The sequence below is a fragment of the Osmerus mordax genome, chromosome 6, assembly GCF_038355195.1.
Source record: "Osmerus mordax isolate fOsmMor3 chromosome 6, fOsmMor3.pri, whole genome shotgun sequence".
Taxonomy (NCBI): Eukaryota; Metazoa; Chordata; class Actinopteri; order Osmeriformes; family Osmeridae; genus Osmerus; species Osmerus mordax.
In genome coordinates this window covers 557,377-571,852 of record NC_090055.1, presented here as the reverse complement: position 1 = coordinate 571,852, position 14,476 = coordinate 557,377, and the positions used below count along the sequence as shown (strand labels likewise).

Here is a 14,476-nt window from a genome sequence, read left to right as displayed (position 1 = left end):
CCGCACTCTACAAAGCATGCGAGCGAAACGCGCGGTAATTTATTAGATATATCATGTATATGCTGCATGTGCCTACAGACCACTCAATATGTTGGCAGCCTGTTATTGTGTTTAATTAAATAGGCTATTGTATATTCTCTCTCTACAAGCATGGAACGTCACCATCATATCAGAAAACAATCACGTCACCGTCTGGTGTCCTTGACACAGGTCTGTATGACGTCATTAGAAATTATGGACTGTGCTGTTCCAGCTTTCGGAGGTCGCTCAAATGCACTGGACGACCAGCACGGAGCCAGCACGAGTTAGTCTCGGAGTGATAACGAGGCCTGCCACGGAGATAAGCGTCATCTATAAAAGCATGTCATGGCTGACCACGTTCAAAGCAGTGAGAAGAAAATCACAGTCAAAGTTCCTTCACAAGCTTGGGTGAGTTGTGTTGTGAAGTTCTCAGTGCTGATGAGTCTGTATGTAATAGGACAAATGTATGACAGTGTTAAGAAATCTAGAAAAACCAGAACCTTTCAACTCAAACTATATTTGTTGGAAGTCTAATGTTGTCTGCTTTTTTTCACAGCTTCAAGATAAAACCCTTCTACAGTCAGTGTCTTGAACAAGAGGAAAGACACTGGTGCTTGGTTGGTTGCTTACATCAGTGGGAGAGTAGCTGACAAGTGCTTTAATTGCATTAATGGGTCTCACATTATCTCACTGGCTGTATGGCTCTTCTTCTGGAAAGCCTTCCTCCTCCTCCTCCTCTTCTTCCTCTTCCTCCTCCTTTCTCCCAATGGCCACACCTCCCTCGTCCCGCCTGTTACTCATGCTGCACTCCGCCCTTGCAGACACAAAAGACCGACGGTCTTGTTGGAGTCCCGCCCACTGCTCCCCTCACTTCCGGCGGTCAGGATGTGGACAGGAAGTGACACGTGCACCTGCCCAGCAGAGTAGTGATGGGGTGAGGGGGGAGAGGGGGGAGAGGAGAGGGCTCCACCTGTGGGAGGTGCTTTGGAGTCCCAAGCACAGAGGAAGTCACGCGGTGGTTGGAATCTCTACTTCCTGTTGTCCTCTGCAGGCCTCGGGCTACACTGCTCTGGTTGGGGGAGACTCTGAGTCCTGGGGCTGGGAACTAACATCCAACCAGCTGTGGCACCAGGGGCAGGTTCTGGGGGTGTACCCGAGAGGAAGGCGGCAGGAGGGATGTTGTCCGAAGGGCCCGTGGCTTGTGGAGCCTCGGTCTCACACACATCCATGTGGAAAGACTGGTCTGGAAGATCAAGGTCCTGCACCTGCTCTCACCATCCCTGAACGCGTGCTGCTGGTGTTGGATGCTGACGCAGGAACTCTGGGATACATCGTGGATGGGTGCTTCCTGGGTGTGGCTTTCTGTGGTCTCCCGAAGGGGGCAGAGCTGTTCCCAGCCGTGAGCAGCGTGAGAGGCGGAGCTGTTATACGACTGCGCTACCTCAATGGAGCTAATCGTGAGTTTGACTTGAAGATGGTCAGGTCATCAAATCAGCTATTGCGGTTTCAAATACATTGCTGGAAAAGAAAAGCTTTTAACTTTTGATTTTTGCTCTAACTTACAGTCTGTTTCATTATTCATTTTCTCTCTTTCAGGTGATGCCCCTAATCTCATGGCCCTGTGTGGTTTGTCCATCCGTCAGTCGATGGGGAACCAGAGAGGGGATCAGACTGCCAGACTGCCTCTTCCTCCTCCTCTCCAACACTACCTCCTCCCCAGCCTGTGACCTGCTGACACACATATAGGAATCCTTAAGACCATAAAGCTGATTGAGTTGATTAATGCATATGATGGATGTGCGTTGTTTAGAATGTATTTATTTTTTAGTAATTTATCTTTTTAAAGAATAAGTGACCAAACTTAAATTATTTCACATTGTTATTTATTGTATTTTATCAGTATTTAATGCCATATTTATAAATAACTCTTTTCTCCATGTTATGGAATCAGTGTCTTTAATATTATAATAACTGAGTTACCGGTTATTAGTGGCATGTAGCCTAGCTCCTCTGCGTCTCCTTTTGGGAGGGTGCCGGAGGGGCAGGGCCTGGGCCAGCAAAGACCTTCTCTGTCGGTGTTGCGCCGTCGTTTGCAACTCATCTAAGCGGGAAAAGACATGCATGTCCCACACTGATTCTCTGTATCCTCAGAGCCATCCCACAATGCGTATCCTAGAACTTTGGGCCTACCCAAAGTTATTAGCTACGTAAAAAGATGAGGGAAAGGCAGATTATCCACACTATGTAGAAGGGATTACCTCGAGTGAATGTTGGGATGTTGGTTCATTCTCACAATTCAAATTCCACAGACAGCAAAACAGTTTATTTACATTCCCAACAATTGTACATACAAGGTGGCGACAGTGGTTCTTCGTTTGTGCAATGTGATAGGGAAAAATAGGCCAGGTCTAGAACTACCGGTGAAATTACAAACGTGACTTTTAATAATCAGAACAGGTTAACATTAACGACTAGCAAGCAAGCTGATGATCAGATAATTAAGTGCTTTATAATGTAGCACAAAAAAAAATAACTACAAAGTGCATTTCCTGCAGAAAATGCGTTGAAATGCTGAAAGCTGAAATGTAAAAAAAAAAAAAAAGCTTTGATCGATCTGCTTCGCAGCCAGTGTGTCCCAGGCGTAACGTCTCTGCAGATTTAACAGACTGGACACAATGGCTGGTCTCAGGTCAGATCTAACACACTGGACAAACAGGCTGGTAGAAAAATATTTAAGGAAACTCAAAAGAAAAAAATTGGGGGGGAACTTACAACACGAGACTAATTTTCACGTTTTGCTAAAACTTTTTCGAAAGAAAATGTTCACTCTTTTTTCAAAATCTCAACATGTCAAAAGTTTTTTATTTTTTACTTTTGAATGCTTTTTTTCGAGGGAGAAGTATTGAGAGGCTACAATAGTAATCCTGCTAACCTCAGTCTCTGCCTACTACAGATGTAACAGGCTGGTCTCAGATCAGATCTAACAGACTGGACCAACAGGCTGGTCTCAGGTCAGATCTAACGGCTGGTCTCAGGTCAGATCTAACATTGTTCAATAGCCAGTGACAACAGTGCACGAGAGTACATAATTTGGCGCGCTCAGTGTAATTATTATTATTCCCATAACCGTAGCTAGCCAGGCTGTTGTTGTTGGGTGACTATCTCTCTCATTGTTATGCCAGGTAAGTTTACGAGAAGTCATAATTTTAATTTTTGACTTCAAATACCACAATGTGGTGACGAGCAATCATGAATCTGTCGCTTTATCGAAATCTAGTCACAATTTCCCGGCCTCAAACTCGGGTACCTGGCAAGCTAGCTGACAAGCCAGCTACGTCAATTAGCCCTCCCGACCCAACTATGGTAGTTACAATTCTAGCATAATCATTTAATTTAGGGAAGAGGATGTTTATGTTGTCATATATCTTATAAGCGTTTAATGTTATTTTATCTCATGTGTGTAGATATCCGTCTGTAGCCGGTTCTTGTAGAATAAGGATGGCAGTGCAGGGGGCAGTCCGGGAGACGGGAGCGGCGCGTCGGCCTCCACAGCCAGCCCTGACCGAGGAAGAGGAGGAGCAGGCACCTGAGGTGATAGAAAACCGGTCTGTCCTCACACGCAATGTTCACATGTTAAATATAACTGCATGTCTCAGACATGTAAAGCAGGTAATCTAATGGTAGTGTGTATGATTTTAAGACTAATCCCAGTCTTAAACTTTAAGGCTAATGCTACAATCTCTTTCTCTGAGCTCTGTTGATTCTCAGGTGTTGTTAAGTGTTGTGGTCCAGCATGGCCAGGTGGGCTTGTGTTTCTATGACAGCAGAGACTTCACATTGCACCACATGGCTGATACTCCTGATGGACATGATCTCCATCTACTGGCCAGAGGTATGGGCTTCTGCACTGGCATAATTCACCTGCAGGGTCCTTCACATCATGCAGTCAAGGGTCTTCTTTGTCTCTGCCCACCCTCTCATCACAGTGATCCAGGAAGTTAGCCCCCATGTGATCATCACCAGCGCTAAGCAGGAACGCTGCATGGCCCAGTTCATGCAGAGACTGGGTATGGTGTGGGGTGTGTGTGGGTAGGGTGTGTGGGTAGGGTGTGTGTGGGTAGGGTGTGTGGGGGTAGGGTGTGTGTGGGTATGGTGTGGGGTGTGTGTGGGTAGGGTGGGGTGTGTGTGGGTATGGTGTGTGTGGGTAGGGTGTGTGGGGGTACGGTGTGTGTGGGTATGGTGTGAGGTGTGTGTGGGTAGGGTGTGTGTGGGTATGGTGTGGGGTGTGTGTGGGTATGGTGTGGGGTGTGTGTGGGTAGGGTGTGTGTGGGGTGTGTGTGGGTATGGTGTGGGGTGTGTGTGGGTAGGGTGGGATGTGTGTGGGTATGGTGTTGGGTGTGTGTGTGTGGGGTGTGTGTGGGTATGGTGTGGGGTGTGTGTGGGTAGGGTGGGATGTGTGTGGGTATGGTGTTGGGTGTGTGTGGGTAGGGTGTGTGTGTGTGGGGGGGGGGGGTAAATGAAGGAATACTGTGTTGATATGTCATCTTGGTGCTTGAGGCTGATGTTCTGGTACATTCTCACCTCTGTCCTCTCGCTCTGCTGTGATCTGTTAACCTCTCAGGATCCAACCCTGACTACAGACCAGAAGTGGTGGTCTATCCCTCGGTGGACTTTGGTAATCTCAGTCTCTGTGTCTGTCAGCCTTTTATTGTCTGGGAGGAATTGATGTAAAGTAGGTTTAAACACACCAGTACAAAACACTGGATTCTCATGACTTCCTGGTTGAACTCCTGCAGGTGTGTGACTTCCTGGTTGAACTCCTGCAGGTGTGTGACTTCCTGGTTGTACTCCTGCAGGTGTGTGACTTCCTGGTTGTACTCCTGCAGGTGTAGAGGTCAGCAAGCAGAGGCTGTTGTCTGCCCACCTGCCCTTCCTCCCTGCCTCCGTCTCAGAGAGAGGCAGAGCCTCCTACCTCTCCTCCTGCCTCTCTTTTGATTCTCTACTCATGGTGAGAATCCAACAACCACACCTGTCCTCTTCAGCCCCTGCTGCACCTAGCCTGATCCTGCTGCACCTAGCCTGATCCTGCTGCACCTAGTCTGATCCTGCTGTACCTAGTCTGATCCTGCTGTACCTATCCTGATACTGCTGCACCTAGTCTGATCCTGCTCTACCTAGTCTGATCCTGCTGTACCTAGCCTGATACTGCTGCACCTACTCTGATCCTGCTGCACCTAGTCTGATCCTGCTGCACCTACTCTGATCCTGCTGCTCCTAGCCTGATCCTGCTGCACCTAGTCTGATCCTGCTTGTGTATGTGTCCCAGCTGCGGTCGGTGGGGGCCTTGCTGAAGTGTTTGGACAGGAGGAGAGTGGGGGTGGAGCTGGAGGACAGCAGTGTGGGGGTCCCCATCTTACAGTTCCTCACCTACACCTTGTAAGACTACACACACACACACACATTTTGACACATGCTGTACAACATTATACTTACTTAACATTTGGACATTTTGTATTTACATTCAGAAAAGACGTGGTGTATATCGATCGTGACACCTACAGGTTTGTTTTCCTGAAACACACACATGCATGTTAACACTCATACTCACTGTGTTGACAGGCACCCAAAGCACGGTCCCCCTAACACAAACACAACATGTGTGTTTCAGTGTTCTGCAGATCTTCAAGTCTGAGCTGCACCCATCTGTGTACAAGCTGCAGTCTGGGGAGAAGGAGGGGCTCAGTCTCTACGGTAACCCCCTCCAGGATGATGTCACTTCCTAGTGACCTGCCTGCAGGTTTGCATCTCTGACATCACAGCTGGGTCTCTGTGTTGTAGGGATACTTAATCGCTGCAAATGCAAGTTCGGGTCCAAAATGCTTCGGTGAGAAAACATCTTGACCAAACACACACATAAGCACACAAACAAATACACACACACCCAAACACATATACACACCCGAACACATTAATACACACACTACACACACCCAGATAGTTTATAAACATCCTCCCTCCTTTCCTGTCTCTGGGGTAGTTATGACAAAACCCCATCTCTTATTGACCTTTTTTTTCTCCCCGCCCTCCTCCACCTCTTTCGCCCCCCCCCCCAGGCAGTGGTTCCTGAGGCCCAGCCGTGACCTGGCTCTGCTGAATAGGAGACAGACTGTCGTCCGTTTCTTCTCGTCCCCACGGAACTCTGACACGCTGAGGACCCTGCAAGGCTCTCTGAGCAACATCCGGAACATCCCGGTAACCCATGACCTCTGACCTCATGACCTGACCTGAGGAGGCCATCAAGCCCCTCCCTCACCCTGGGATCGAAAGTAGCCTTTGTGAAGATTATCTGTGTGTGCGACTGTGTGTGTGTGTGTGTGTGTGTGTGTGTGTGTAGAATGTGCTGCGCAGGATGTCCCTCTGTCACACCACAGTGTCTGACTGGCAGAGTCTCTACAAGGTAAGAACTATACATCATATGGTCAAACTATTCCATACAAGGTCCATCAGTTTAGACCTCCAATTATTATTTTTTTACTGTATCACCTTCAAAACCAATTGCTTGAACTGATATGAAACATCCAAACATTTGGAGAAAGACAATATTTTTCATGGCTGGTAGACTACATTGAAAGGAACTGTTGCGACCAAATCCATTGATTCAATTTGATATCGATCATTATAAGGGGGGGGGATATCTCACCTTACGAACAGCCTGAAAGATGCATGTTTACCAGCTCGATGCAAGAAAACGTCATCTAGCGGCTACCAATTGCTAGAGCTAACCACGACACAAAGGGCAAAAATACAGCCTGGAAACGTAGCTAACTACATACAAGATGTTATCACCCTGGAAACGTAGCTAGCTACATACAAAATGTTATCACCCTGGAAACGTAGCTAAATACATACAAGATGTTATCACCCTGGAAACGTAGCTAACTACATACAATGTTATCACCCTGGAAACGTAGCTAACTACATACAAGATGTTATCACCCTGGAAACGTAGCTAACTACATACAAGATGTTATTACCCTGGAAACGTAGCTAAATAAATACAAGATGTTATCACCCTGGAAACGTAGCTAACTACATACAAGATGTTATCACCCTGGAAACGTAGCTAACTACATACAAGATGTTATTACCCTGGAAACGTAGCTAAATAAATACAAGATGTTATCACCCTGGCCTGTGCATGTGGCTTTTCTGCAGTGGTCTTTTTGAAGCTAGCTAGTTATCTCCCAGAAACGAATGTTTTACTGTAGGAGATCGCGTGCAGGTTTGTGACGTTTTGACTGTGGCTAGTTAGCTACCGTTAGCTTAACTTTTCGCCATAATTTTTTTAATTATGTCTCAACGCAACCATCCAGCTGATGCAAGCAACAAACAAGAAGCACATTTTGACACTATGTACAAATTGATGGACTAGTTAGGGTGGGAAAATAATCATAAATATGTATGAGAGAATATAGGTTGTCTCACCCAAAGAACGTGTGTGTGTGTTGTAGACCGTGTACAGTGCAGTTTGTATCAGGGATACACTGCGCTCACTCCCTCAGTCCATCCAGCTCTTCCAGGATATCAGCGAGGGATTCTCTGACGATCTCTACTACATCGCATCCCTCATCAGCAGAGTGGTACGCTGTACAATCACACACACACACTTCATTCACTGTGGCAGTGAGTCCACCTCTGTGTTTTCATGCAGGTTGATTTTGAGAGCAGTTTGTCAGAAAACCGCTTCACGGTCAAACCCAACGTGGATCCTGCTATTGACGAGAGTAAGCCTCTGCACCTGTGTCTACATTTAGTCATTTAGTCATTTAGCAGACGCTCTTATCCAGAGCGACTTACAGTAAGTACAGGGACATTCTCCCCGAGGCAAGTAGGGTGAAGTGCCTTGCCCAAGGACACAACGTCAGTTGGCACGGCCGGGAATCGAACTGGCAACCTTCGGATTACTTGCCCGCTTCCCTAACCGCTCGGCCACCTGACTCTCTAAAGCCAGTTAGCTCCAGTCAACAGCCCACTGAACCAGTGGATATTCTTGCCTCCATTAGAACTGTAGAAAATGTATTCTGTCCCAGTTGTACTAGTAAAACATGAGGTCTGAGGTTTTTAAGATGTCCAGTGATGTGAATATGTATGTATGTATGGTATGTGTTTAACATGTGTAAGTGCCAAAGAAAAGCATCCACTTGTCTGGACAGTGTTGTGTTGTCCCTGCCAGAGAAGAGGAGGATGATGGGGTTGTGTTGTGTTGTCCCTGCCAGAGAAGAGGAGGATGATGGGGTTGTCAGACTTCCTGACGGACGTGGCCCGGAGAGAGCTGGAGCACCTGGATGCTCGCATCCCCTCTTGCTGTGTCATCTACATTCCCCTGGTCTCTCCTCCCCTCACACTGGTCACACCTGGTCTCTCCTCCCCACACACCTGGTCTATCCTCACACTGGTCACACCTGGTCTCTCCTCCCCACACACCTGGTCTATCCTCACACTGGTCACACCTGGTCTCCCCACACCTGGTCTCTCCTCCCCTCACACCTGGTCTCTCCTCCCCTCACACCTGGTCACACCTGGTCTCTCCTCACACTGGTCACACCTGGTCTCTCCTCTCCTCACACTGGTCACACCTGGTCTCCTCCCCACACACCTGGTCACACCTGGTCTCTCCTCCCCTCACACTGGTCACACCTGGTCTCTCCTCACACTGGTCACACCTGGTCTCCACCCACACACTGGTCACACTATGAACCCTAACTATTACAGAAAACACATGCAAGTTATTCTCACACAGCCTTTCTCTTAATTTATCTTTCTTTTACTCTTCCCCTCCAACTCTCCCCCCCTCACCCTCTCTCCTCCGTCTCTCTGTCCTCCCTCTTTCCTCTCTCAGATCGGATTCCTGCTGTCGGTCCCCAGGCTGCCCAGCATGGTTGAGAAAGAGGATTTCATGATTGAGGGCCTTGACTTCATGGTGCATTCTAGTTTATGCATTTATTTGATTTCACAAAGTACTTTGGTTTCTTGTTGCTTTTTGACTGTGTGTGTTTTGTATGCTTGTGTGTCTGCCTGCATGTATATGTATCTCCTTTGTGTGTCTGTGTGTGTGTATCTGTGTGCACGCGTGTTCAGTTCCTGTCTGAGGAGCGTCTACACTACCGCAGCCAGAGGACCAAGGAGTTGGACAACCTCCTGGGAGACCTGCACTGTGACATCAGAGGTCAGCCCTGTCTCCCTCTCCTCTCCCCCTGCTCTTCTTCTCCCTCTTCCCCCTCAGCTCCCCCCCCCCTCTACCCCTCCCCTCCTGTCTCCCACGTTACATGTGTGGTGTGTCAGGCTGTTCCAGACCCTGGGCTGACTCACATCTGTGTGTCAGACATGGAGACGGCAGTGATGACTCAGCTGCAGAGCAGCGTGCTGGAGAGGAGCGCTTGTCTTTACAAGGTCTGGGAGCTGAACATGGAGTGGGCTGATCGCTGTATTGTGCTGGACTGCTGTTGTTTATCGTTTTTGTGTGTGTGTGGAGGTTCTGGACCTGACTGCTGAGCTGGACTGTCTGATGGCTCTGAGCCACGCCTCCCAGGAGTACGGATACACTTCCCCCTCTCTGGCCAATCACAGGAGGATAGTACTGGCTGAGGCCAGGTACACACACACTACCTCACACATATACACTCAAATATATAAGTACATAATCACACACACCAGGGTTTCCCGCAGCACTTTTCAGTTAAGGCGGCACCACCTGCTGCAGGTGTGCTCTCCTGAGCTGGTCTGTGTCCAGGCACCACCTGCTGCAGGTGTGCTCTCCTGAGCTGGTGTGTGTCCAGGCACCCCTGCTGCAGGTGTGCTCTCCTGAGCTGGTCTGTGTCCAGGCACCACCTGCTGCAGGTGTGCTCTCCTGAGCTGGTGTGTGTCCAGGCACCACCTGCTGCAGGTGTGCTCTCCTGAGCTGGTCTGTGTCCAGGCACCCCTGCTGCAGGTGTGCTCTCCTGAGCTGGTCTGTGTCCAGGCACCCCTGCTGCAGGTGTGCTCTCCTGAGCTGGTCTGTGTCCAGGCACCCCTGCTGCAGGTGTGCTCTCCTGAGCTGGTCTGTGTCCAGGCACCACCTGCTGCAGGTGTGCTCTCCTGAGCTGGTCTGTGTCCAGGCACCCCTGCTGCAGGTGTGCTCTCCTGAGCTGGTCTGTGTCCAGACACCACCTGCTGCAGGTGTGCTCTCCTGAGCTGGTGTGTGTGTCCTCAGACACCCCCTGCTGCAGGTGTGCTCTCCTGTGCTGGTGTCCAACTCGTTCCAGAGCTCCAACACACAAGGCAGAGTCAAGGTCATCACCGGACCCAACTCTTCTGGCAAGAGCATGTACCTCAAGCAGGCAAGACACTCACACACAGCACCAGTACACAAATACACTGCGTCCAGGTGAGTTAAAAAATGTCTTCATGTCATCTCACTTCCTAGGTTGGTCTGATTGTGTTCATGGCTCTGATTGGATCAGACGTGCCAGCGAGAGAGGCAGAGATTGGTCTGGTGGATGGAATCTTCACCCGCATGCAGAGCAGAGAGTCTGTGTCTGTAGGCCTCAGCACCTTCATGATAGACCTCAAGCAGGTACCCTCCCCCCACAGACGCATGCGTATGGACAACAGTCTACTATCAAGGGGAAATGTAAGTCTGTCTGCCTGCCTGTGTTCTAGATGGCTCATGCTCTGAACCACAGCACTGGAGAGTCGCTGGTTCTCATCGACGAGTTTGGGAAGGGAACCAACACGGTGAGGGGGGGAGGGAGGGAGGAGGGGGAGGGAGGGAGGGAGGAGGGGGAGGGAGCATATTACAGTAATATCTACAATGCCCTTCTTCCGAAGGGAGACAGGAAAAGAAACAGGGGACTCTAGTCCTTGATTGTTAACACATGATGAGAATGTATTCATTTATAGTACAGGGAGGGATTTAAATCTGTGATCTCGTAATCAGCAGTCAAGCGCTCTAACCACTGAGCTACACCCTCCCCTGGATGGTTCCTAAACCCTCCCCCTCTCTCTCCAGGTGGATGGTCTGTCCCTTCTAGCAGCGTCCATCTCTCATTGGCTGAAGAGAGTTCCTGCAGAGGTTCCTCACGTACTATTGGCTACTAACTTCCACAGCCTGCTGCAGCTGGGTCTGCTGCCCTCCTCCAGCCTGCTGTCCCTGCTGGTACCGAAACACCCCGCAGAAACACCCCGCAGAAACACCCCGCAGAAACACCCCGCAGAAACACCCGGCAGAAACACCCCGCAGAAACATCTCACTAACATCATGTGTGTGTGTGTGTGTGTGTGTAGACCCTGGAGACGACGTTAGATGGGGAGGAGTTGGTGTTTCTGTACCAGCTGAAGGAGGGGATCTGTTGTTCCAGCTACGCTGCCAACATCGCCTCACTGGCAGGCCTGCCCAGCAGCATGGTGCAGAGAGGACTGGAGGTACACACACACATTCTTACCAGCACACACACACACACACTGTTCTTTGCTATTTAAGGGTCTGTAGATTAAGGTAGTGGTTCTCAAACTGAAATGCTTGTAGGAGGAGGGGTGGCGATACGCAGGCATATATGATAAGGATATAAAGTATAAGGATATAAAGCTAAGTGGGTTTCATCCCATTTTGGATGTGAAGGTGTCTGAACTCTACAGAACAGGGAAGACTATTAACCGCATAGATGGACCATCTTCAGAAGACCTGGCAAGCAGGTTAGTCTGACCACACTCACATATACACACACTCATATATACACACAGTCATATATATATATATATATATATACACACACACTTTATATACGTATATATATATATTAGTGGTGGGCCGTTATCGGCGTTAACACGCGTTAACGCGCTGCGACTCATCGGCGATAAAAAAAATAACGCCGTTAAACTATTCTCAAAGTTGGGTTGGGAGCTGGGTCTATACTACGCAAGCTATGATGACTTTCACCTTGATATTTTAGCGCAGATTTATACCTAGCCGAATTGCACTGTAGGGGGCGAGAACGAGTCTTTGAACCTGTGTGTATGCCTTGTGTATGAAATTATCACATCAAACGTGACGTGCTAACATGGATGCAGCTATGAAGCTGCCTCGTTTGCTTCAGAGAAAATGTATTTTTAAGAAGCTTCCCAATGGAAACCTCGACAAGACTAAGGTTGTTTGCACCTTGTGCTATTCGGAATTAGTTTACTGTAGGAGTTCTTCCAGTCTCAAATACCACCTAAACGCAAAGCATCCCTTAGCTAATGCGGAAGATGCCGGGCCAAGCACTGATGTAGCGCAGGGGAAGAGTCGTCGTCAAACTACGATGTTTGAGTGCAACTGAGGCAAGCCCGTCAGCACAGCTCTATCAGCCAAGCTAACTAATCTAATAAACAGTTAAACACAAGTACATCTTATTGAACATAATTTATTTTCATCACCAATTAATCATAGTAGAACAGCTTTCTCAAGCAGTTTGTGATGCATTTTGGAAACAGCAGATGAGCTCCTAGTCTAATGCGCCACCTGGCTTGAGAAACCCGTTCTCAAAGACTTACTTTTAGTCATTATTTGGGTAGCACACATTCTGAATGAGCCATTGAGCCATTTTAATCTAGATTAACGCCAAGATTACAGTGAGATTAATCTAGATTTTAAAAAAAATATGCCCAGCACTAATATATATACATATATACATACATTTAATACAGTTGCAATCTAAATTATTCAACCCCCATTGCACATTAGGTTTATTGGCGAAATATAGAATTTCTCAGCTGTTTGCAATAAAGGAACTGGACTTTGAGGTATGCTTGGGATCATTGTCCTGTTGGAAGGTCCAATGACACCCAAGCTTCAGCTCCATAACAGACGGCATGACGTTTTTTGCTAAGATTTCCTGATACTTCCTGAATCCATCGTGCCCTCCACACGCTGCAGGTTTCCAGTGCCAGAGGCAGCAAAGCAGCCCCAGAGCATCACTGAGCCACCGCCAGCCGTGCTTCACTGTAGGCAGGGTGCCGCCGTGCTTCACTGTAGGCATGGTGCCGCCGTGCTTCACTGTAGGCAGGGTGCCGCCGTGCTTCACTGTAGGCAGGGTGCCGCCGTGCTTCACTGTAGGCAGGGTGCCGCCGTGCTTCACTGTAGGCATGGTGCCGCCGTGCTTCACTGTAGGCAGGGTGTTCTTTTCAGCATATGCTTCATTCTTCTTCCTCCAGACATACCACTGATCCATAGGCCCGAAGAGTTCCAATTTTGTCTCATCGCTCCAAAGAACAGAATTCCAAAACTTTGGTGGCTTATTTATATGGTTTTCAGCATATTGGAGCCGACTTTTCTTGTGCTTTTGGGTCAGTAGTGGTGTGCATCTTGGAGTCCGGGCATGGAACCCTGCAGTGTTTAGTATGCGCCTTACTGTGCAAACTGAAACCTCAGCGCCTGCTGCCACCAAGTCTTGCTGCAGGTGTTTTGCAGTCACTCTAGGGTTTTTGACCACTTGCCTCCGCAGGAATCTGGTGGCAGCTGCTGATAGCTTCCTCTTTCTGCCACGCCCAGGTAGTGGAGCCACTGTTCCTTCAACTTTGAACTTGCGAACTATGCTTCCAACTGTATCTATATTCAGTGCTTTTGCTATCTTTTTGTATCCTTTTCCTTGTTTGTGCAATGATCTCTTCTCTGAACTTTTTGGACAATTCTTTTGACTAAGCCATATTTCTAACATGCAATCAAACATCACTCTCAACAAAACCCTAGCCAGTCCAGGTATTTTTGTGTTCTATCTCAAGCACACCTGAACTAATGAAGCCCTTGATTAGTTGCACCAGGCGTGCTTGATACAGGGAGTTGAATCATTTCAAAGGGTGCTCTACTAAGTACTGAAGATGCTTGTCATGAAGGGGTTGAATAATTTTTAGACTGCAGTAGTGATTAAAAGTAGCATTCCGTGTTGAATTTGGATGAAAACTATGGTAATATTAGTTTTATTTAATTATTTCAACTGTTCTTGTCCACTTTCTTTATTGCAAACAGCTGAACATTTTTACAATTTGCCAATAAGCCTAATACGCAATGGGGGTTGAATAATTTTGACTGCAACTGTATATACATATATTCACGCACACAAAGACAAATGTCACACAAGGCAACATGACAGACATACAAAGAAACGTGTGTGTGTGTCATACAGCTGTGCGCGTGTGGTGGACACATTCCTGAGTGTGGACCTGGAGGACAGTAGTGTGGACCTGCAGATCTTCATGAAGGAGCAGCTGCTGCCCTCTGCTGGTGGCCGGCTGTAGTGCAGCTGGAATCCCAGCGGACCAGTGGTCTCACCCAGAGTTTATGATTAAGGTCTCATACAGGGACACTGGCCAGACCTGTCCTGCTGTAAACCTCTTTCCACAGACTTTCCTCTCTGGGAGACTCTGTGACATGGGAACTATCAAC

At 48.2% G+C, this 14,476-nt stretch overlaps 2 protein-coding genes across 2 annotated transcripts; both read left to right on the top strand.

The window, feature by feature from the left end:
• Nucleotides 1-149: 149 nt before the first annotated feature.
• Nucleotides 150-1,748, top strand: si:ch1073-228j22.2 (SPRY domain-containing SOCS box protein 2). Its single transcript, XM_067238767.1, has 3 exons — nucleotides 150-429; nucleotides 578-1,478; nucleotides 1,618-1,748. The coding sequence occupies exons 2-3, from the start codon at nucleotides 692-694 to the stop codon at nucleotides 1,746-1,748; spliced, it is 918 nt and encodes a 305-aa protein (XP_067094868.1). The 5' UTR covers nucleotides 150-429; nucleotides 578-691.
• Nucleotides 1,749-3,519: 1,771 nt separating this feature from the next.
• msh5 (mutS homolog 5) lies at nucleotides 3,520-14,345 on the top strand. Its single transcript, XM_067237300.1, has 25 exons — nucleotides 3,520-3,612; nucleotides 3,790-3,913; nucleotides 4,008-4,088; nucleotides 4,643-4,696; nucleotides 4,908-5,029; nucleotides 5,348-5,457; nucleotides 5,547-5,582; nucleotides 5,690-5,772; nucleotides 5,860-5,905; nucleotides 6,135-6,273; nucleotides 6,416-6,478; nucleotides 7,533-7,661; nucleotides 7,733-7,805; nucleotides 8,298-8,407; nucleotides 8,921-9,001; nucleotides 9,160-9,247; nucleotides 9,404-9,471; nucleotides 9,554-9,672; nucleotides 10,271-10,397; nucleotides 10,484-10,633; nucleotides 10,720-10,794; nucleotides 11,069-11,215; nucleotides 11,344-11,481; nucleotides 11,678-11,751; nucleotides 14,217-14,345. Exons 1-25 carry the CDS (start codon nucleotides 3,520-3,522, stop codon nucleotides 14,326-14,328), a joined length of 2,442 nt encoding a protein of 813 aa, XP_067093401.1. The 3' UTR covers nucleotides 14,329-14,345.
• The last annotated feature ends 131 nt before the right edge of the window (nucleotides 14,346-14,476 follow it).

Coding starts and splice junctions, on each gene's coding strand:
- si:ch1073-228j22.2 (XM_067238767.1), top strand. CDS start 692: ATGGGTCTCACATTATCTCACTGGCTGTATGGCTCTTCTTCTGGAAAG. Junction 1,479..1,617: donor CTACCTCAATGGAGCTAATC/GTGAGTTTGACT, acceptor TCTCTCTTTCAG/GTGATGCCCCTAATCTCATG.
- msh5 (XM_067237300.1), top strand. CDS start 3,520: ATGGCAGTGCAGGGGGCAGTCCGGGAGACGGGAGCGGCGCGTCGGCCT. Junction 5,030..5,347: donor CTTTTGATTCTCTACTCATG/GTGAGAATCCAA, acceptor TATGTGTCCCAG/CTGCGGTCGGTGGGGGCCTT. Junction 9,002..9,159: donor TTGAGGGCCTTGACTTCATG/GTGCATTCTAGT, acceptor ACGCGTGTTCAG/TTCCTGTCTGAGGAGCGTCT.